We start from the raw sequence: 22,320 nt of genomic DNA, 5'->3' as shown, positions 1-22,320 counted from the left end.
ACTTTATATCACATATTATGTGACAAACTATAGAAAATTAATAACTGATTTGATTAATAGCAGGGGCTGATCCATCCACCCAGTTTCTCAGACATGCAATAATGTTTTCCTGAAATGATTCCACAATGTTAATTACTAACACTCTTGTTATTATGTTTAGCTATACGCTATATAGTCACAATATTTTATCAATCCCTGCATTGCCACTCCAATCTATATCATCTTTATTTACACTCATTTTTTCCTGCCACTATCAAATTATGGAACAGCCTCCCAGCTACAACAATTGAAGCACAAAATACAGATGACTTTAAGAAAAGGATTGTGGACGTGTTGGCAATGATACCACAATTGATGAGGGAATTTGTTCATCTACCTACTTCTCTACGTACAGAAGAAGTTACCAAAGAGTGTGTGGTAGAGCAAGAGGATAGCAGAAGGGACACACTGTTGGCTTTTATGGCTACCAGTATGACCATCACACTATTGATGGCTCTTATGCTGATTGTCTATCAATAACGTATTATAGCCCTTGACAACACATTTGGACTTACACTGGAGGATTTTATGATACTGCTGTAAGTAATTTGTGGAATTGTCCATGTGCTGTTGGTGGAGGACCAGCTCCACCCTCTTTTGTGGGAGCAAACTATTACTGCGAATCAGACAATACTAATGTATATGGTCACTCTGTGTACTACCTGGACGACCCATTGTGGGATGGATCAGGCTGCATTACTAGTCATTGTTGTGGCAATCCTACCCAACCATGGTTCTATTTTGAGTTGAACAAAGCTACTTCAAGTGATATAGAAGCTAGACTGTGTACCTTAGATAGTTTTGATATAAGAGCAGTTCTGATTGATCAACTAGAACTATACATTCAGTAAGAATTCCATCAGGTATGCTGCACATGAATGTACTAAAGCTCTGCTGGATACTTATACATTACTGTGGTCTAGAAGTGTTTACCAGTATATTGCTGCACAAGAATTTGAATTAAGAATTTGAATTGTGAATGAAATTAGCAATATGAATATCATCAAGAGTACATAATAAAAATAGGGAGGCATACTGTTACATACTCAGACCTAATGATACAGCCGGCTCTATTTGTAGTTCCAACGTGCACCAATGCTAGAATTGCTGTACTCAGGAAGTGATAATATCTTGCTGTATGAACCTTTTATGGGGGCGAGTGTTGAAGAATACTGGTAGTAGTTGTCTGATAAACACTTGCAGTATTATATGTACAACCAGATGATATTATACCTCCTCTCAATGTGTGCAATGCACATCCAACTTGGGACTCTATCATACATGGCTGCACATGCATCTGAAATTTATTAACTGTAATATAAAGTATGTAATGCTAATTATGCACCTATCAATGCAAAGCCCCACCTTACCCTTTCCAGGCATAGGTGGGGATTTGCACAATAGATAGTACAAAAGGCTCATCCCCTCGGACAAAATTTTTTACAATGCCCTATGTTAGACACACCCACCACCCTGGGGGAACATAGGGACTTTGTGTAGCATCCATGTAATAGACACAAGCTTACAATTGCTAGTACAATCGCTGCAAAAGTTCAGAACACAACTGATTTTAATGTTATTCAATATTCCATGAAAAATATGTACCAATACAAAATCCCGGTACTAAGTTCCAGCAAAAGATGTACAAATCCTCACCTATTCCCAGGAGGGGGATGGGGCTTGACATTGATAAGTGCACTAAATATTTGAATTACCAAACTTAACTTTCTTGGTAATTATCAGAGTATGCAGCCTTCAAATAATCCTAAATATGGCACATATCACTAGTTTAAAATGGAAGGTGTCCAGATTAAAAAAGTCTTTCAGTGACTACGTAGCTATGTACAAGAGATATTGTATTAAAATAAATTTCACTTGTGTATAATATTTTGCAATTGGAATTTTTAGTGTGAAGCCATTGGGGAATTGATAGCTATACACAAAGCATGTCTCCCACATTAGAAGTAGACAAAGTATTTACCTGACCTGAAGGAAGCCCATCCATGTAGTACATGGGCTTGCTAGCTGGACTACACTGTAAAAACTGAAGTGTCTGCAGTACAATAAATGGACATCTGAACCCTTGCATGGACACCAAAAATGCTGGTGTCCACTTTTGCTATACAGTAATGCTTAGAGGTAGTGTCCACTGTACACTCACCTTTCAGACACCAATTACTCATGGTGTCCTGAATATACACCTCTTTGGACACCAAATATCACCTCTGTACACTCAACCCATACCAAATGGTAAAAGTGTCCAGAGTACATCGACTACATCCACTGACGGACACCAAATGATAATGGTGTCTAGAGTACACCAACCATTAGACACCAAAAATGACAATGAAACCTCTATTAACAAACTGTTCCACTGTAACGGTGTTCTTACCTCTGTATATTATTGCTGTACAAATGCAATGCCCTTGCCAGAAATTAAATACTAAATAATATGCATGGTGCTCATTATACCATGTCATGTTAGTCTCCAAGGGGCATTTCTAGTAATAGGCTATCAAAACATCGAACATTATGCCAGACAATTTTCAAGATTTTTATGCTCTGATCTTCTCTATGGCAACAGGAGCTCATAAGCATTGCAGGTGCAAGCTCCTGATGGCAATAATCTTCTTCGTCACAAAATACTTTAGTGTATTATATAGCATTGCATAGTTCTCATTTGTTAGACCCTACTATGTGAAATACAGTGTGTTAGTAGTACTTAATGCACACATCATAACACATGCAGATAATGTAACTATAAGCTCTGTAAGCCTAATGGTAAGATCTGCAATCCAACAACCGACAGAAGTACCTTCTGTTCATCTTGCAAATAACAATTCTTATTTTCTTTACATTTAGTAAGATACTCTAATAAAGCAGTCAAATAACTACTCTAATAGAGAAATCAAAGATACAGTATGGGACAACTTTTGTCTACAGTTACTTCTCAGTTTTTGCTGTGATTATAGGCATAGCCTAAAATCTGATCTCAGAGCTAGTCTCAAATTTTGAAGGCATGTCCCCAGACCCCTCGATCTTTATTGCATAGCTATATTGTAACAACATTATATTACAGAAACCACCTTTTTGAAAATCTTAGATCCAACACTGTTGAATTTATCACAAATTTATAATGGTTAAATTAATTACTAAATAATGCACACCTGCCTGTCATGTTCCTACACTGCCAGCTTTTCCTTGGCCATATGCTGACACACGTCACTGCTATTTATACCCATCTATGTATATAATTCCCAGGTGCAGATCTAGGATTTCTCAAGGGGGTGTGCTAAGCTAGGGGCATCTACAGTGGGGGATAAAAAATGTAGCAAATGGTTTTGACACAACTCAGTAGTGGTGCAGTATGAGAAGCACACGCAGCACAAAGAGCATGCTTTATCTAGGGGGTCTGAGGGCATGCCTGTACAGGAAGTTTACCTTCTAAGATCAAATTTGGCAATAATATTGACTGATCCTTATTGAATAGATTTTGTGAGCCACTTTAGCTAAATGAAATCATCGGTTTCTAGCAGTGGTAACCACCTTTCATATAAAGGGCACAGCAGTATGGTTTGAGCTCAAAGTTGAAGTTCAAGGGGTCTGGGAGTTGGTCTTTGTTCTTAATTGTTTAAACTGAGAATTTTAACAAGTGAATGGTCTATTAGAGTAGTCGACTGTTCTATTAGAGTATTTTGATATTTAGGGGTCCTTCAGCCCCCCATGCACCCCCTAAATCCACCCTTGGTGTTCTAATCCAAAATGGTAAGATATATTGTATAGCCTAAATATTTTGAGATTGAGCAATGTAGCTAAAAATATATATATTTTTTACTATTAACTCTTGCTGCAATCCATGTAGCTATAGAGATTTTTGAAGACCTAAGAAGCTTTACAGTCAATTGCAGTGTAACTATTTTATGTTCACATGCTTAGCATATGTAGGTTAATTCAATATAGCTACCACACAATAACTACTACATTCTGCATGTATACATTTAACCACGTCCAAGTGGTACATGTCAAATGCATCTTAGACTGGTATTTCAGGACAGCTAGGGGGTCGCATAGGTTAATCCTGCAGATTTAGGAGCAATTATACCTAAGCAAATCAGATTTAAGTTAAAGCTCTTAAAATTTAGAAGAGATTTAACAGTTTAAAAAGTTAAAGCTCTTGCCACATCGTATTCAATGATTGTCTTTGTACCACCCACTATGCAGTAAAGAGTATGAAGATATGAAGTGTATAATACAAAATCAAACAAGTACAATCTGTTTTAACTGTCCACAGAGTTCCTGCTACCATAATCAAATATGACAATAATAGTCAACTTACACTAGCACAGCATCTCATAGTACTTCCCGTATGTCTCAGAATACACACACCTACAGTGTTCCAGAAAAAATGATCATATAGACTACATGATAGAAAAATTGTAGTTTATGGGTATACCTTCCCTGTTATATATAGCAGTGTGAAATACCAGGGTTATAGGTGATAGCAATGCTTTGAAGTTAACTACCACCACTACTCTATATTACTATATATTCTGGCCTTCATGGTTTTATTTTATAATTAACTAGTAGCTATTACCAGTTAGAGACTGCAGGGTGAGCACACATAGCTATATTTAATGATGTTAAATAAGCCATTGCTGATGTGCATGATTTTCAACAATTAGGCCGTACCTATTTGAAAAGTTGTTGCTTGGACCCGACTGACCCAATTTTGCAGATTTTAACTAAGAAAAGAAAAATTTTAGATCACATAATGCCTTAAAAGTGCTGCAAAAGAAGATACTCTAATAGAACAGTCAGTTGGTACAATTTTGATTTCAAATACAATGCTAGCTATCTGTAAACGTAAAATCAGCATGTTTCTCACCCCTGGCTAAGAAAAATCTATGATAGCATCAGTGCAGTGCTCATTGAACTACTAGCTATGTTTATCTGCTTTTAATAGTTATGTATTAGGAGGTAGGTCTGCATACAGGTTTGATGTGACTTAGCTACTGATCTATTTTGAAATAGTATATGGCTTGTAACCAGAAATCATAAACATGTCTAAAATTATAGTTAGCCAGCTTTTCTCTTTTTTGCTTACTGACTGACCTATTTTGTTGTAAAATAAATCCGAGCAATAATTTTTCAAATAAGTATGGCCTTACAACCATTAGCTAGCTACTTTACTGCTATATAGCTTAATCTTAGTCATCAAATCATCATAATATGTTAGTGACCCACAGATTATAATACCACTATATATACACATATTTATAGTCACTTAATTAATTATCACTACTGGAACATTCTGTTGTGAAAAATGTAATGAAGCGGGTCATGAAATTTAAAATTTTCACAACTTGGGTACTGAAAACCTAATTAAATTGTGATGAAATGAACCTGAATCATTTTTCATCACTTTTTCAGTAGTTGTGAATCAGTTATGAAATTGATACTGAAAATTCTATGAAACACTTGTGAAAAAAATTTTCATTAGGTTTTCAGTAGCCATTAAAAACATGTGAATTTTTTTCATTGAATTTTCAGTACCAATTTCATAACTAATTCACAACTATAGTCCAGCTCCTAAACCACAAAACCATTCACTTTTTGATAAAAGCACCAAATTTCTTATAGGGTTTGTAGCACGTGTACTAAGTGATTTTAGAAGGGGAGGCATGTAAAAAGTCCTTTGGAAACCTACTTTTTGGACCTTGACAACAAAACTATTTGTTTACATGGAAAACAATCAAGTTTAAAGGCTGGATCTAGTATTAGACCAGTACAAAGCTTGCAGCTGTAACATGATGGCCCATTAAAATGCCACATGAAACAAATTGTTTTCTCAGCCTGGCAGTAAACAAAATGACTGAAAATGCTATTTTCAAGGTAAGGGGTTTTATTAAAGTTTCGCATTTCCAATACACACAGTTCTGTAGTATCATGTACAAGGATCATCCTGATGTGTACCATTCCTTTATCGAAGGTGTATAACAAAAGTTATTGAATGATGAAGTTTTAATTGGTTACAGGTGGACATAAAATTATTGAAATCCCTCTCTATATGCTTAAATCAAGCAATTATTCTTGCAGTGTTGATCAAATCTAGTTAGTATTGTAGAAATACCTTGTTGTTTCAGGGGCGGATCTAGGGGGTGGGCTTTGGAGGCTGAAGCCCCCCCTCCCCCCTTCACTTTTAGGCTTTACTTGATCAGTATGCTGAAGATTATAATGAAATTTTGTCTTAGCAAATTTAGTACCCATAAACCCACCTTATAAACATCTTTCCAAGGTGGATTTATGCTAAAGGTTGTGTAACAAGGACCCGGATCAGCATTGGAGGTGTACAAGATCGAGATACTCTAATAGAACAGTCACCTAACTACCCTAATAGAACATGCAGTGCAAGCACAATAGTTGGTTCTGTTATGGAATTTTTCCAAATCTGCCTGTGCCTATACATACAATGAAGTGCATTGGTCAGTTTAAAAGGCTTGTTCATCTACTTGTGTAGTTATTACCAGTACTGGTGTGCTTAATTCAGGTCAGATTCAATCTCGTATCATTCAAATTTCAAAAATTTTCCAGTTTCAACATTTTCATGTATGCAATTGTGAGAGGGTGCATCATGTGCTTGGTTGTCTGAACCTACCCAAATGCTACAGAGAGCCATATATATATCTAAAGGCAGTATATAAAATATCTAGACAGAAATATGCATTTTATGTCCAAATTGCAGTATTTTAGCATCTTTATTTCAAAATTTTCCTGGGGGGGGGGGGGGGGGGGGCATGCCCCCAGACCCCCTAGTTCCAGCATGCTTCGCAAACTCCACCCAAGAGATTAGTACCTTGAGTTACCCCCCCCCCCCTTTTATTATAAATCCTAGATCCGCTTCTGTTGTTTGGTATATACTCTGATATTCCAATTATTTTATGTCCACCTATAACCAATTAAAACTTCATTCGATAACTTTTGTTATACACCTTCAATAAAGAAATGATACACATCAGGATGATCCTTGTACATGATACTACAGAACTGCATGCATTGGAAATGCGAAACTTTAATAAAACCCCTTGAAAATAGCATTTTCAGTAATTTTGTTTACTGCCAGGCTGAGAAAACAATTTGTTTCATGTGGCATTTTAGTGGGCCATCATATTGCAGCTGCAAGCTTTGTACTGGTCTAATACTATAGATCCAGCCTTCAAACTTGATTGTTTTCCATGTAAACAAATAATTTTGTTGTCAAGGTCCAAAAAGTAGGGTTCCAAAGGACTTTTTACATGCCTCCCCTTCTAAAATCACTTAGTACATGTGCTACAAATTCCTTTAAAAATTTGATGCTTTTATCAAAAAGTGAACGATTATCTCAGTTACAGGGTCTTAGGTGCTGCACTACTACTGAAAAAATGATTCAAGATCATTTCATCATAGACGTAGATATGATTTCATCAGATTTAAGATTAGGTACTGGGCAGTCAGCTCAGCTGGTTTGCCCAGGGGGTGAAAACCCCAAATGGTACAATCAAATACATACATACATACATACAATTTCAGTGATAATTAATTACAGTAGTGTAGGTTAAGTACACAACTGATTTAACTAATCAAATAGTTTTTCAGTATCCAGGTCGCGAAATTGTAAAATTTCACGACCCACTTCATTACATTTTCACAACAAAATGTTCCAGTAGTGTATGTACACTGTTAAAATTCAGGTGTACCAAAAGCACCTTTAGGGGTGTCCAGTTGCATGTTTAAAAACAACTCCCTTCAGGTGTTAGAAAAGGGTGCTGTGGTGACACTTAGAGGGTGTGAAAGAAGAGTGCTAAGGTGCTGCAAGAAATATAACACCAGAGTGTAAAGGTGCTACAAGAGGTGTAAGTCCAGGGTGTGTGGTGGGGTACACTGTTAATTTCCAACACTTTCGTGGGGGTGGATCTCCTCCTATACCTTCATTTTCATTGATGATATATTTAGGAAACACATATTATGACCTGTGAAATACAGTAATTCAACATGATTACAAGTACACTTACTTGCTTGTCTTTCTACACTTTATATGTAAGTTGCAATTTGTACTTATAACGTAACTACCAAAGAAACTTTTAATTGTGGGATTTCATTCACAGAAACACCCTTGTAGGTGCAAAGGGTGTACCCATTACACCTCATCAATGAAATATAGTTGTATTGATTATCATAATTATACAGAAGTGCAGCACTTCATGCATAGTAAACAAATTTCCTTTAGCACAATGTAAAAGCATTTATGCAGCTATTGTTTGGAAAACCAATCCATATTAATGACCGAATTTGACAAAATAAGGCTTACACGCACATCCACTTTATGACTTTGAAGTACCATAACTCATTCATTATGTAGGAGTATGCCATTAGTTTCCAATTTTGAACTGGTATTTTACTATGCTATGGAAGGACTTTGTGTAAATGTTAGGCCAATAGCTTGCTGAGTAGTCAAGTTACAGCTGGTTAAAGTCAGAAAATTGGATGTGTGTAGAAGCCTTGTTTTGTCAAATCCGGTCACATATTTATTTTAGAAGTTTTGAGATAAATGGTTTAGATTTAAAATTGCCAAAGCACACATATGAAATTACACCAGAGATGCATCAATTTATTACCTTTCAGATACTTGTAGTATTCCTGCCAAATAAGAAAGAAAATCAGATAACTTTAATGAGTGAGCTAGCTAGCTCACTACAGTAAAATGCATATTTGTGCATATGTGATGAATTAGATAATGTCTTGATTGGTGTTCAGGGGCTGTTTACAGCACAGTCCACAAGTGCAGTCAGCGACTAAATGTGATATGCATGAAATGTACTTAGGTGGGGTAAGTAATATGTAGGAGATAATAGTTCACATTTGCTATTTAATGAGGCAAATTTGAACTATCATCTCCTACACATCACATACACCACAGGAGTTCACGCTATGTACAACATGTTTGGAGCATATCGCATACACATGACACTTTTTTTGTAGTGGAGGTAGAATCACAGCTGCTCACAAAGGAGTGGAAGGTGGGCTGTAGAGGAGTGGGAAATAAAGACTGCAATTGAAATCCAGACATGCATGAGGTTACAGAGCTGTGCTGGCTCCTAAGTGCCTGGTATATATGCAGCAAAAGCAATTATCAACACAGAATAATATGTGACCGGGCCTGCGAAAACAGGGCATGTGGGCACAAACTACACCCTATCACTCTACAGCTCATATCTCAGTGCTGGAAACATATATTTCCATTCTGTAACTTGCATTATGATGCCAATTAAATACTATGTTATGTGTGATGAAAGTATGAAAAAGTAGGCAAAAGTCATGTGCCCACATGCCCTATTATCGCAGGCCCGGTCACATATGTTGGGCAACTAAAATAGGCCATCCACCAATTCCTGTCAACCCAAGACAGTCAACCTTACCAAGGCCAGAAATTTCCATTTAACTTTTCACACCACCTCCACCATTAAAGCCAGCGTCAAGTAGTTTGAGCTTAAAACCATGAACTAGTATGGTAGTATGGCAATACTCTGGTATTTGATTTTGTCTGATGTGAAATTTGTATCAGTTTTGTAAAATCTGATACTGTTAATAGCTATTATATTTCACTTGAAACTGCAGGTGTTCATCTTGCATGATGATTCAGGGCAGGTGCTGTTGTCATGGGGGCCGATAAATCACTTGGCCCATAAATAAATTGCAGTCAAGTGTTTCTGCCACACTTCTACACAGTAAAAACAAACTAGTGAACGTCACTACTAAATGTAGTGAACGTCACTACTAATGTCTGCCACAATACTCACTATTTTTGTGTAGTGACGTTCACTACTAATTTTGTAGTGAACGTCACTACATTGACCACCAAGTAGTGACGTTCACTGCAAAAAGTAGTGACGTTCACTACAAAAAGTAGTGAACGTCACTACTTAAAAGTAGTGAGTATTGTGGCAGAGCAATTCACTACTAAATTTTTACAGTGTAGCAGTGTTAGTAACTGTATGCGATTACATGTACATTACACCCTATCATGAGGTGTTAGACCTCTGTTTAGGGTTTCCAATGAACAATCACAGTAAGGGTGTTTACAAAATGGTAACACCCAACAAGTGTGACTATAAACCTCTTATGGTGGTAATTATTTTCAGGGGTGTTGCAACAACACCCCCTTGATTTTTTTTAGAAAATCATAGGTGTCATGGTAGCACCTAAGTTTTAACAGTGTAGCTAACCAAACTTACCGCTCGCACCGCTGGCTCCGACGAGCCAGACACGACCCCGACACTATCCAACAATATTAAATTAATTCTATCCTCATTACAGTGAAGGCTGAGGATACGGCAATAATCTGAACCTCAGTCGTCATCGATTCATTATCTATTTACCGAGCCTTCTCGACTGAGGAATGTGTTGTCGCACGTGACTCAGTGATGCTGGCATGATTTTTATGTGTGGATGAAACCAAAATCATGATCATTATCATATGAACAAGACATACATTCAATGGATACTTCAAAGAGTAAGTAATTTATGAGGTAATTTAAATTATGTGCCTAATTTCGGCGCGTGATGCATGGCGTAGAATCGCGGCGCAAAGCCAGGTTCAGTTGAAACTACAAAGTCGTTCGTCTTCGTGTACTGTTCATTCATTACGAGTGCTGTAGCCTAATGTAAAGATTACTATTAAATGTTCAAGCTAAAAGCGTCTATTTTGTATACTCCCGACCATAGACTAGCCGGCTAGCTAGTATGAAAAAGATGTGGTATCAAAGGTGGCGGCCAAGAAGGGGTAGTCACTACTGATAGTCCTGTAGAACCATCTGTGACCGGGATCAAAATCAAGTGATCAAGAGGTAAATTAGCACTGAATCAATTGATCAAGACTAGAGATGGACCGATACCACTTTTTACCCATATTTCCGATACGAGTATAATTATTTACCGATACCGATACTATACATTGAAGCCTAGACAAGTTTATTATAGAAATTTCATTGTTGTGATACATAGCTAGCTATTAAAATATCACAGTAATTGATTGATCTCAGTTCAATCAAGTTTTAAAATATTCATTGTATAACAGCTAAACATGATAAACATCATGGTAGATTACTAGTAGATTACTAATTTCTTGATTCGAGGTAGCTAGTTTTCTTGTAAGCTTATTGATAAGGCAATTGATTGCGTGGGCGGCCGATAATTGTACAATGTTTGTTACAGCTTATCAACCAAACCTTTTCATGAAAAAGCAAGCCAAGTAGTCATAAACTTATTTCTTGAGGAACAACTGCACTACCATTTAATTACAAAGGATTCACGTGTTCTAATATATTAGAATACACACGGAGCAATTGCAGCAATACTTGGAAAAGAGTAACAAAGGCTTTGTTTCGCTACTTTGTTAAGTTACTGATTAGCTCAACTAAGTTATTAGCTACTGGAAACTTAGCTTAGAGATGGTTAAATAAAAATGGTGAGTGTCTACTGTGGTATCTGTACCTTGTATTACCGATACCGATCCGATACCTATACCACTGGTATCGGTCCACCTTTAATCAAGACGTCCTAAAAAGTGGTGATTAAGCTAGCCTGCAAACAAAACGAGAATTTGTGCTAAATTATCAAGCAATCAAGGCTGTTTTTAAGACAAAATCAAGTGGTCAAGGTATATTTTCAACAGGTTTTCTCTATGGGCAACCCACAACTATCTAGTGTAAACAAATTAGTACCCAAATAATCCACACACATGTCATCCTACTTCGAGTCCTACTTACAAATGTAACTATAAATAGTCTAAATATGAATATCTACGTAGTTCCTACATCTTCCTCCCCCCAGACAAGTGTTTGTGGGAGGGTACACTGCCACAAATGCTATACACACAGTATATATGAGTCAGTTCCAATCTGGATCTTCAATGAGTCTTCGTGTGGGATGTATGGTACGGGATGATCGCCGTAGGGGTAGTGGCTGTGGTATAGGGGGTGATGTGTCACTTGATGGTTGGAATTAATGTTGGTAGGTGACAATGAAGGAAGCGACGATTGCGAACTAATACTCCCCCCCCCCTTGGTTTTGATGTAGTAGCGGCGCTGTGACAGTAACAATGCTATAGATGTCCCAAACTTTAGTTTGTGGATTTTGGATGGCAATATGTGATCCGATAGTGATGTCTGACAGGGGATGGGCATGTTGGTTGTAGAAGGTAGCAGATGATGTAAGGTGGTCTTGCTGCTGTTGCAATGGGACGCTGCCACTCTAGTAGAAATGCATGATGATGAGCTGGTAGGATATCCTGCACAGGGTGCCCAAACAATAATTTTTGAGCAGTAGATAGTCCATCCTTCCTACTGGGAGTGTTACGATACTGTAGCAAAGCTCGACAGAACTTTTCGTGGTCAAGGGATCTCCCAATCCAGCAGGTGTGTAGTAATTTCTTCATTGATTTTACGGTAGCTTCTGCTTTCCCATTGCTTTGGGGGTTGTGGGGAGAGGAGACTTTATGTACAAAGTCCCAGCAACGAGCAGTCATTAAATAGCTTAGATGTAACTCCATCTGACCACATCATATCTGGTATGGCTGTGCGGCAAAATGATTGGTGGACAGCTGTAATGACTTGTGTGGATGTAGTACCATGGTCCAAGGAGATAACAGCTGGCCAGTCAGTGAAGCAGTCCACAATAATCAAGTATGTACATCCGGCGTGAGAGCAGAAGTCTAATGCAATCTCCTGGAATGGCCTTTCTGGCTTAGGTTTCTGAGTAAGAGGTTTTTTGGGGTTACTAGGAAGGTGGTCCTGGCATTGTTGACAAGACAGGATGACACTGTCAATGTCATTGTTGATTCCCGGCCAGTAGACTGATAGGCGTGCTCTCTGTTTAGTTCTCACTGAACCTTGGTGTGACTCGTGGAGTTGAGTGAGTATTTCTTGGCGAAGTTTGGTAGGGATTAGTAATCTGCATCCATTCACGATAAGGTCATCATCTATGGTAAGATGATCACGCACCAGCCAATATCTCTTACATGAATCAGGTAATTGTGAACGGTGTGATGGAAACCCATTGAGGATAAACTGTCTTAATTGTTGATATTCTGTATCTTCCTTGGCCACTTTTTGCAGTGTCTCTAGGTGAGGATTAGGTTGTGTAGGGGTAGTGGTAGCTTTAATTTCTGAGATTGGTGACTCAGGCTGGTAGAGTATGTCCACTTCTGCCAACATGTCCTGGGGTGACGGTTTTGACACTGGGTGTCTAGAAAGTGCATCAGGTGCATTGTTGTGACTGCCTTTGAGCCATATAGCAGTGAGGTTGTAACCCATGATTCTAGTACGCAGACATTGTAAGCGAGGATTTTCTATTTCATCCAGTCTGTGGTTGTTTAAGATTGGAATCAGTGGATTATGGTCTGTAACCACTTGGAAGTGTTGTAATCCTACTAGAAATGTGTGACATTTAAGATGGCCCAGCACACTGCGAGCATTTCTAGTTCTATGATGGCATAACGAGATTCAGTTTCGGACAAAAAATGTGAACCAGTTTGTGTCAGACTCCATGCACCATCAGATGTTTGCTGCTGTAGTATGAAGCCAAGGCCATGACGGCTGGCATCTGTGTAAAGCCTAGTGGGCTTGCTTATATCAAAAAATGATAGAACTGGCGCAGCTGTAAGATGCTTTTTTGCTACTTGAAATGCTTGATCGTGTGTGGAGCACCAAAGAAAGTCATTCTTTGTGCTCAGAAGGGGTCTAAGTGGGGTTAGCAGTGAAGATATAATGTTAGTGGAGGCGGACAACTGGTTAGCCAATCCAAAAAATGAACGGAGGTCAGTGCGGTTGTTCGGTGTTGGGAAACTTGCGATAGTATCAGTGATAGACTTGTCAACCTGATAGCCATTGCTGGAAAACTGAAAGCCTGCGAAAGTGACAGTACTTTGGAAGATAAGGCATTTGTCTATGTTAAGGGCTATCTGTTTGTCAGTGCATCTTTGAAGGAAGGCTCTAACACTGGCTACATGTTGGGCAGCATCACTGTCATATATGACAATGTCATTGACAATATGTCAAAATCCACTTACCCTATGAATGCTTCTGCCATGCGTCTGTCATAGTGTTCAGAGATAGACGAAATGCCATAAGGAGCTCTAAGGTACTTGAATCTTCCAAAAGGGGTGATAAACGTAGTCAAAAGTTGGCTTTCTTCATCTAGTGGGCACTGGTGGTACCCCTTTTTGGCATCAAGAACAGTGAAGTATCTAGCATTTCTAGCTGCCATGTTTGTCAGCTGGGGAGCATGACTGGTATCGTTCTCTTCTTATGAAGCAGTTTAAGTGCAACAGGTCTACACACATACGGATTGAATCAGTATGCTTCTTCGGGGTAACTACAATGGGAGCACACCAATCAGTGGGTTCGGTGACAGGGGCGATAATGTTTTGCTCCTGTAGCAATTCCAGCTCTGCTGCTAACTTATCACAATATGCAAAAGGGAAGGAGTGGGGGGTGTTACACAAAATGGTTTAGCATTATTCATCAGGTAGATGTGAAATTTCTCACCATCCATAGCTCTAATAACACCATCAAATACACTGGGGAATTCAGTCACAATGGAGTCTTTATTAAGTGGTAATGTGCTGGTATTAGTGGAAGTAGGTGGTGAATTGAGGATTGGTGGAGCCACAGTGGCAGTAGTGTACACAGTGTTGGTGGTTACTGGTGGGTGCGGATAGCAGTCTGGTAATATTCCAAGATTTTTGCAGGCTTTCCATGAGATTAGGATCCCGCACACGTCGGGATAGATGTGTAGATCATCTGAGAATTCTTTGTCACCAAGTTTGAGGCGTATAGGCAGCTTTCCCACAGGATGCATTTCAGTGCCATTGGCTGCTTTTGGAACAGTGTTTGATGGTAGAAGATTGTCAATATGCTCATTCGGGTGACCTAAGATTGCTGTACTGGCTGTAGGCCTGAGCGATTGTGAAATTTTGCTACTTTCACGATTGTAAGAAGCAACATATCACGATTATGATAACCATCACGATGTTATAACTTCACATGCATTGACATGCAACATTGTATGTACGTACACTGTATGTCATAATTTGTATGAATTATTTTAAAGAAAAAACAATATGAACTTGCGTACAACATTTCAATGCAAAAAGTACAAGACCATAAGCAGTTATAGTTCAATACAATCACTTTATCAAAATCATGTATAGTATTCTGGTATAGTTTAACTGGTATGAATCACGGTAAGTTTTCTGCCAAAAACACTAGTTTATTCACGTTGTCAGATAACAAGGCTGATCTTTTTTGGTTAACAATATGGCCTGCTAGGCTAAATGCCCTCTCAGCTGGTACTGACGTTGCAGGAATAGCAAGATACTTTCTGGCAACATATGACAAACAAGGATACCTTGCACTGTTCATCCTCCACCAAACCAATGGTGATTCAGCCTCTGGTTCTTCATCTACATATTTGTGGATTTCAGCTTTTGCTTTTTCAGCAGGACTTGTACCCCGATGTTTAGACTTGACTATGTCATCGACAAAAGAAAGGAGGCGTTTTTCTGCTTTGCTTACTTTGCATCTCTTTGAAAGAGGTAAGTCCAATTCTTCAGTTGCTTCTGCAGACTCTGCAGATGAACTCACTGCTGATTCTGTATCTTTTGATGCAATGTTTTGTGCCACCATAACTGTCTCTGCTTCAATAGAAGCAATCACATCTAATCTGTCATCATCTGGAAGAAAAGACAGTGCCTTAAATCTCGGATCTAAGAATGCAGCTTTGTTTAGTAATTTCAGCACTGAACCTTTGTAACGATCTGCTAGGTTTGCACGCATGACTGTCTTCATTGTTTTCTCTAGCTGTGTAATCCTTTCACCCTCCTTCGGTCTGAAGTATACTTCAAGTAACTTATAAAGCACAGGACGTACTGCAGAGATAGTTACCCACTTTTGTGCACCAATGGATTCAGTTATTTCAACAAGAGGCTCCATTACCTTTACAAATAGCTCCAGGGTCTTGAACTCTGTATCAGATGGCATCAGGTCACCTCTATGTAACTCTAACAGGGTAGCACACAGTGGCTGTTGTTGGGATAACAGGCGTTCTGCCATGTAATAGGCTGAATTCCATCGGGTACTAACATCCTGAACTAAACTTAATTGTTTGTGCTGAAGGCTAATCTGTTTTTGTTTAAAAAGGTAAGTAGATTTTGAAGAGCGGTTGAAATGGGCAATTAGCTGTCTACTTCTAGCTAAAGCTCGTGATACCTCTGGAAGCTTAAGCACTACTTCAACAGCGAGCTGCAAAGTATGACTAAAGCATGGCATCCTCAGCCATCTTGTGATGTCAAAGGCAGCAACAATGTTGCTGCCATTATCTGTCGTAACAGCAGATAAGTTGTCTTCTGGCAGTTTCCAATTATCAAGTACCAGCTGTAGCTCTGCAGCGATGTTAACACCTGTGTGAGCCACTGGAAATTCAACGGTTTCTAGCAGGTAAGCTTTTAACTGGAAAGATTTAGCCACAAAATGAACCGTCACACCAGTGTAGGCTTCATTGTGACGTGAAGTCCAAACATCAGTGGTAAGTGCATAGCTACTTATTTCAGAACTACACAACTCACCACAAATCCGTTCCCTTTCTTTGTCATAAAGCTTGGGAATATAATTAGTGGCTAGTGTTTTGCGGTCCATGGGAACATATCGGGGATCGAAGGCAGCTAACATGGCTCGAAATCCAGTGTCATTTACAGTTTGATACGGGTGCATATCTCTCGAAATGAAATAACAGACTGCATCATTCAAAACTTTCAACCTCGCGGAGTTTCGAGGGTAAGGCTGCTTTCGAGCAATCACTAAATCAATCGTCGGTTGATCGCTGCTGGCCATGGAAACACTCGTAGCAGTAGTACTACTCGACGACTCCTTCTCACTGGCTTGTTTGGCTTCTTCTTTCGCTTCTCGATAGGTTTCCACGTGACATTCTTCCAAGTGCTGCCACAAATTTGTTGTATTCCCAACATAAGAGTAGTCCCGTTTGCACAGTTTACAAAAAACACGTTTTCGTTTCTTCTTATCAGGTTCTATCATTTTCTCATCTCTGCTGGGGAAGCCGAAATGCTTCCACACAACACTGGTCGAGTTCTCTAACGGTAACAAAGTTACTAAATCTTCTTCCGCGAAAGAATGCGTCGCCATCTTGAATTCGCCAATACGCATGCGTGTGACATCATAACATCGTGATGATTCTATAATACACATCGACATCGCGATTGTTCAGTGGCAATCGTGATTAATCGTAGAATCGATATAATCGCTCAGGCCTAACTGGCTGCCGAGATATCAGCACCTGAGTCTGGTAAGACAGTAGCAGATGTAGAGCCATTGAGGGATGTGATTGTCAAGGTGATCTTGGGGGCAGGATCAGTAGCAGCTATGTGGCGGATGGTGGAGAGTAGTGACAATGGATTAGCACCTGCTGATGTGGGTTTGGCATCTCGTTGTGCAGGCTTGCTGCGACACACCTTAGCGAAGTGGCCTATTTTGCCACAAGTGTTGCAAGATGGGGTAAAGGCAGGGCACCGAGATCTACCTCCAGGGTGTGGCTTGCCACCACATCCTGGGCAGGCTTGAGAAAAGTTGGATGGCGCTTGGCTGAGTGGCTTCTGCGGAGTGGTGGTGAGTTACGTACAGCTGCCAGTGAGTCTTGATGGCCAGTAGACATGGAGGCACATTGTCTCTTGGCCATTTCTTGGGCCTGGAAAATCTGGATGGCCCTGGTGAGGGAAAGGTCTTTCTCCTGTAGCAACTCTTCGACCGTGTTACCATCAAGAATACCTTCGATAATCTGGTCACGTAAGTTCTTGCGAGTGCTATTGTCTGAGCAAAAGTTGCATGTTTTGACTAGTTCGTGGAGTGCTACCAAGAAGTCATCAAAGCTTTCTCCTGGTTGTTGAGTACGTCTGCGAAAATTTTTACGCTCAACTGATTCATTTATATGACCGTCAATATATTTTTTGATATTGCTTATGATGGCTGCAACGTCTTCTTTCTTGGTGTCAGAGAGGCCGAGATTCTGGACACTGGAGAGAGTTTCACGAGAAAAACACAAGTTCAATGCTTGGACTTTCTTCGCAGCACTTTCTTCGAAAAGTCCTGAGAGGCTCATGTATGATTCCCACTGGGATTGCCATGCCATAAAGTCAGAACCACGATCTACTTGTAAGTCTAACCTGGGTAAGTCATCTTGTCTAAATACAAAAGGCATCGTCGGTAGTGAAGACTCGGTTGAACTCGACGGATCAGGGCTTCTGTGGTGCCTCTAACCGGCATCAGGGAACCAGTTGATAGGTTAAAATGATTCGAAGGATGACAACAAGGTGGATGGCTACGCGGATCGGATAACTGCTCGCAGCACCATGTAGGAACACAATCATCTCTAATCTAATTACACACACCACACACATGTCATCCTACTTACAAATGTAACTATAAATAGTCTAAGTATGAATATCTACGTAGTTCCTACAACTTTCTGCAGGTACAAAACAAAAGCAACAACCAGTGTAGCTACATGCTATTCATTGTAATCGTTTATCAGTGTTAATTGCTAGACTAGGAAAGAAAGTAATTATAAGTGCTGTTGTAAAAGTATATCTAATCCAAAACAGCCAAGCTGTAAAAAAAGTGTGCGGCCCTCAGAAAGGCTATGGTGAAAAAAGATGTGAAATCCAAGGTGGCGGCCAAGAAATGGCTGTGATGGTAGGTTAATGGTAAAAATTTTAATAATGACAATTCAGGTAAATTTTGTGAAGCGGCACAAAAATTCACCTGAATTGTCGTTATTAAAATTTTTACCATTAACCTACCATCACAGCCATTTCTTGGCCGCCACCTTGGATTTCACATCTTTTTTCACCATAGCCTTTCTGAGGGCCGCACACTTTTTTTACAGCTTGGCTGTTTTGGATTAGATTTCATTTCTTTTTGTATTTGTATACCCCAAAGCCGGCCTATGGCCAGCTTTGTGACTTTTTTAACCTATGTTTTTTTTCTTTACTACAGGAAGAAGAAAAGATGAAGTAGATGTACTTTAAATATTTTATCAGTAAATGTACAAATTATATATATATAATACATATGTGACCGGATTTGCGAAAAGGGGCCTTCCACACACATCCAATTTGCCAACTTTGACAATTGATAACTTCAGATTGGAAAGAGCTATCGCCTTGAAATTTGGGCAGTGGTGATTTCTTTGCAGCTGAACTCTCTACAAGGTAATTTCTTCTAGCTGATCTCTCTACAGGGAGATTTGTTTGTAGCTAAACTATCTACAAGGTAACTTCTTTTAGCTGATCTCTCTACAGGGTGATTTGTTCATAGCTGAATTCTGTACAGGTGATTTGTTTGCAGCTGAGCTCTTTAAAGAATGGTTTCTTTGTAGCTGAACTCTCTACAAGGTAACTTTTCTAGCTGATGTCTCTACAAGGTGACTAGTTTGTAGCTGAACTCTCTACATGGTGGTTCCTTTGTAACTGAACTTTCTACAAGGTGACTTCTTCTAGCTGATCTTTCAATAGGGTGATTTGTTTGTAGCTTCACTTTCTACAAGGTAACTTCTTCTAGCTGATCTCTCTACAGGGAGATTTGTTTGCAGCTGAACTCTCTACAGGTGATTTGTTTGAAGCTAAATGATGGTTTCTTTGTAGCTGAACTCTCTACAAGTTAACTTCTTCTAGCTGAATTCTGTACAGGTGATTTGTTTGCAGCTGAGCTCTTTACAGAATGGTTTCTTTGTAGCTGAACTCTCTAAAAGGTAACTTCTTCTAACTGATCTTTCTACGGGGCAATTTGTTTCTGGCAGAATTTTATACAGGGTGATTTCTTTGCAGCTGAACTCTCTACATGGTGGTTTCTTTGTAGCTGAACTCTCTACAAGGTAATTTCTTCTAGCTGATCTCTCTACAGGGAGATTTGTTTGTAGCTGAACTATCTACAAGGTAACTTCTTCTAGCTGATCTCTCTACAGGGTGATTTGTTCGTAGCTGAATTCTGTACAGGTGATTTGTTTGCAGCTGAGCTCTTTACAAAATGGTTTCTTTGTAGCTGAACTCTCTACAAGGTAACTTCTTCTAACTGATCTTTCTACAGGGCAATTTGTTTGTGGCAGAATTTTATACAGGGTGATTTCTTTGCAGCTGAACTCTCTACATGGTGGTTTCTTTGTAGCTGAACTCTCTACAAGGTAACTTCTTCTAGCTGATCTCTCTACAGGGTGATTTGTTTGTAGCTGAACGATCTACAAGGTAACTTCTTCTAGCTGATCTCTCCACAGGGTGGTTTTTTTGTAGCTGAACTCTCTACAAGGTAACTTCTTCTAGCTGATCTCTCTACAGGGTGATTTGTTTGTAGCTGAACGATCTACAAGGTAACTTCTTCTAGCTGATCTCTCTACAGGGTGATTTTTTTGTAGCTGAACTCTCTACAAGGTAACTTCTTCTAGCTGATCTCTCTACAGGGTGATTTGTTTGTAGCTGAACGATCTACAAGGTAACTTCTTCTAGCTGATCTCTCTACAGAGTGGTTTCTTTGTAGCTGAACTCTCTAAAAGGTAACTGATCTTTCTACAGGGCAATTTGTTTGTGGCTGCATTTTCTACAGGGTGATTTCTTTGCAGCTGAACTCTCTGCATGGTGGTTTCTTTGTAGCTGAACTCTCTACAAGGTAATTTCTTCTAGCTGATCTCTCTACAGGGAGATCTGTTTGTAGCTGAACTATCTACAAGGTAACTTCTTCTAACTGATCTTTCTACAAGGCAATTTGTTTGTGGCATAATTTTATACAGGGTGATTTCTTTGCAGCTGAACTCTCTACATGGTGGTTTCTTTGTAGCTGAACTCTCTACAAAGTAATTTCTTCTGGCTGATCTCTCTACAGGGTGATTTGTTTGTAGCTGAATTCTGTACGGGTGATTTGTTTGCAGCTGAGCTCTTTACAGAATGGTTTCTTTGTAGCTGAACTCTCTACAAGGTAACTTCTTCTAACTGATCTTTCTACAGGGCAATTTGTTCGTGGCTGCATTTTCTACAGGGTGATTTCTTTGCAGCTGAACTCTCTACAGGGTGATTTGTTTGTAGCTGAACGATCTACAAGGTAACTTCTTCTAGCTGATCTCTCTACAGGGTGATTTGTTTGTAGCTGAATTCTGTATAGGTGATTTGTTTGCAGCTGAGCTCTTTACAGAATGGTTTTGTAGCTGAACTCTCTAAAAGGTAACTTCTTCTAACTGATCTTTCTACAGGGCAATTTGTTTGTGGCTGAATTTTCTACAGGGTGATTTCTTTGCAGCTGAACTCTCTACTTGGTGGTTTCTTTGTAGCTGAACTATGCACAAAGTAATTTCTTCTAGCTGACCTCTCTACAGGGTGATTTGTTTGTAGCTGAATTCTGTACAGGTGATTTGTTTGCAGCTGAGCTCTAAACAGAATGGTTTTGTTTGAAGCTGAACTCTCTACAAGGTAACTTCTTCTAGCTGATCTCTCTACAGGGAGATTTGTTTGTAGCTGAACTCTCTACATGATGGTTTCTTTGTAGCTGAACTCTCTACAAGGTAACTTCTTCTAGCTAATCTCTCTACAGGGAGATTTGTTTGTAGCTGAACTCTCTACATGATGGTTTCTTTGTAGCTGAAGTCTCTGCAAGGTAACTTCTTCTATTGATCTCTCCACAGGGCGATTTGTTTGTAGCAGAACTCTCTACGTGGTGGTTTCTTTGTAGCTGAACTCTACAAGGTGATTTTTTCTAGCTGAACTATCTCTTTCCATAGTTGCATGAACTCCCTACAAGGTAAATTCTTCTAGCTGATCTCTCTACAGGGTGACTTGTGTGTAGCTGATCTCTATACAGGTTTCTTATTTCTAGCTGATCTCTTGAATTCTCTTCAGGGTGACTGCTCTATTAGGATGACTGCTCTATTAGAGTATCTCGATCTCGCACTTGCTGCACCAAGTTGGATTTCGTGTTATAACTCCGTGGCTTTAAGTCTGATTCTTCTACACCATTGATGAGCCTTTCTAAGATGATTACTCCATCTGTACAACGATTTTCAAAGCATTACCCCAAGCGGTTTATCTGGTAGGCGTGGCAAGCAGTCGTTTTTTTTTATTAGCTAATCTCGATTGCGTAATTGTTACACACTGTTGGTTTTTTCGTTGTATCTTCCTGTTTTTTAGCTCGATTTCTTTCA

General features: G+C 39.3%; 3 protein-coding genes across 4 annotated transcripts in view; 1 reads left to right on the top strand and 2 right to left on the bottom strand.

Annotated features, from left to right (window-relative positions):
* The first annotated feature begins 10,474 nt into the window (after positions 1–10,474).
* The window catches only part of LOC136250953 (uncharacterized), a 48,161-nt gene continuing 36,315 nt past the window's right edge, over positions 10,475–22,320 (top strand). The window contains exon 1 of one of the 2 annotated variants that reach the window (XM_066043305.1): positions 10,475–10,585. The gene's annotated coding sequence lies outside the window, so the exon portion shown is untranslated. The remainder of the gene's footprint in view (positions 10,586–22,320) is intronic. The other variant, XM_066043306.1, reaches the window with a different exon arrangement.
* LOC136248511 (E3 SUMO-protein ligase ZBED1-like) lies at positions 15,312–17,339 on the bottom strand. The gene has a single exon (XM_066040286.1). The coding sequence runs from the start codon at positions 17,337–17,339 to the stop codon at positions 15,312–15,314; it is 2,028 nt and encodes a 675-aa protein (XP_065896358.1).
* Positions 17,396–18,339, bottom strand: LOC136248510 (uncharacterized). The gene is made up of 2 exons (XM_066040284.1): positions 17,665–18,339; positions 17,396–17,596 (listed from the first exon to the last, which is right to left on the bottom strand). Exons 1-2 carry the CDS (start codon positions 18,337–18,339, stop codon positions 17,396–17,398), a joined length of 876 nt encoding a protein of 291 aa, XP_065896356.1.

The sequence above is a fragment of the Dysidea avara genome, chromosome 3 (assembly GCF_963678975.1).
Source record: "Dysidea avara chromosome 3, odDysAvar1.4, whole genome shotgun sequence".
Classification (NCBI taxonomy): Eukaryota; Metazoa; Porifera; class Demospongiae; order Dictyoceratida; family Dysideidae; genus Dysidea; species Dysidea avara.
Note: the sequence above shows the minus strand (reverse complement) of the source record. Positions and strands in the feature narration are given on the sequence as shown.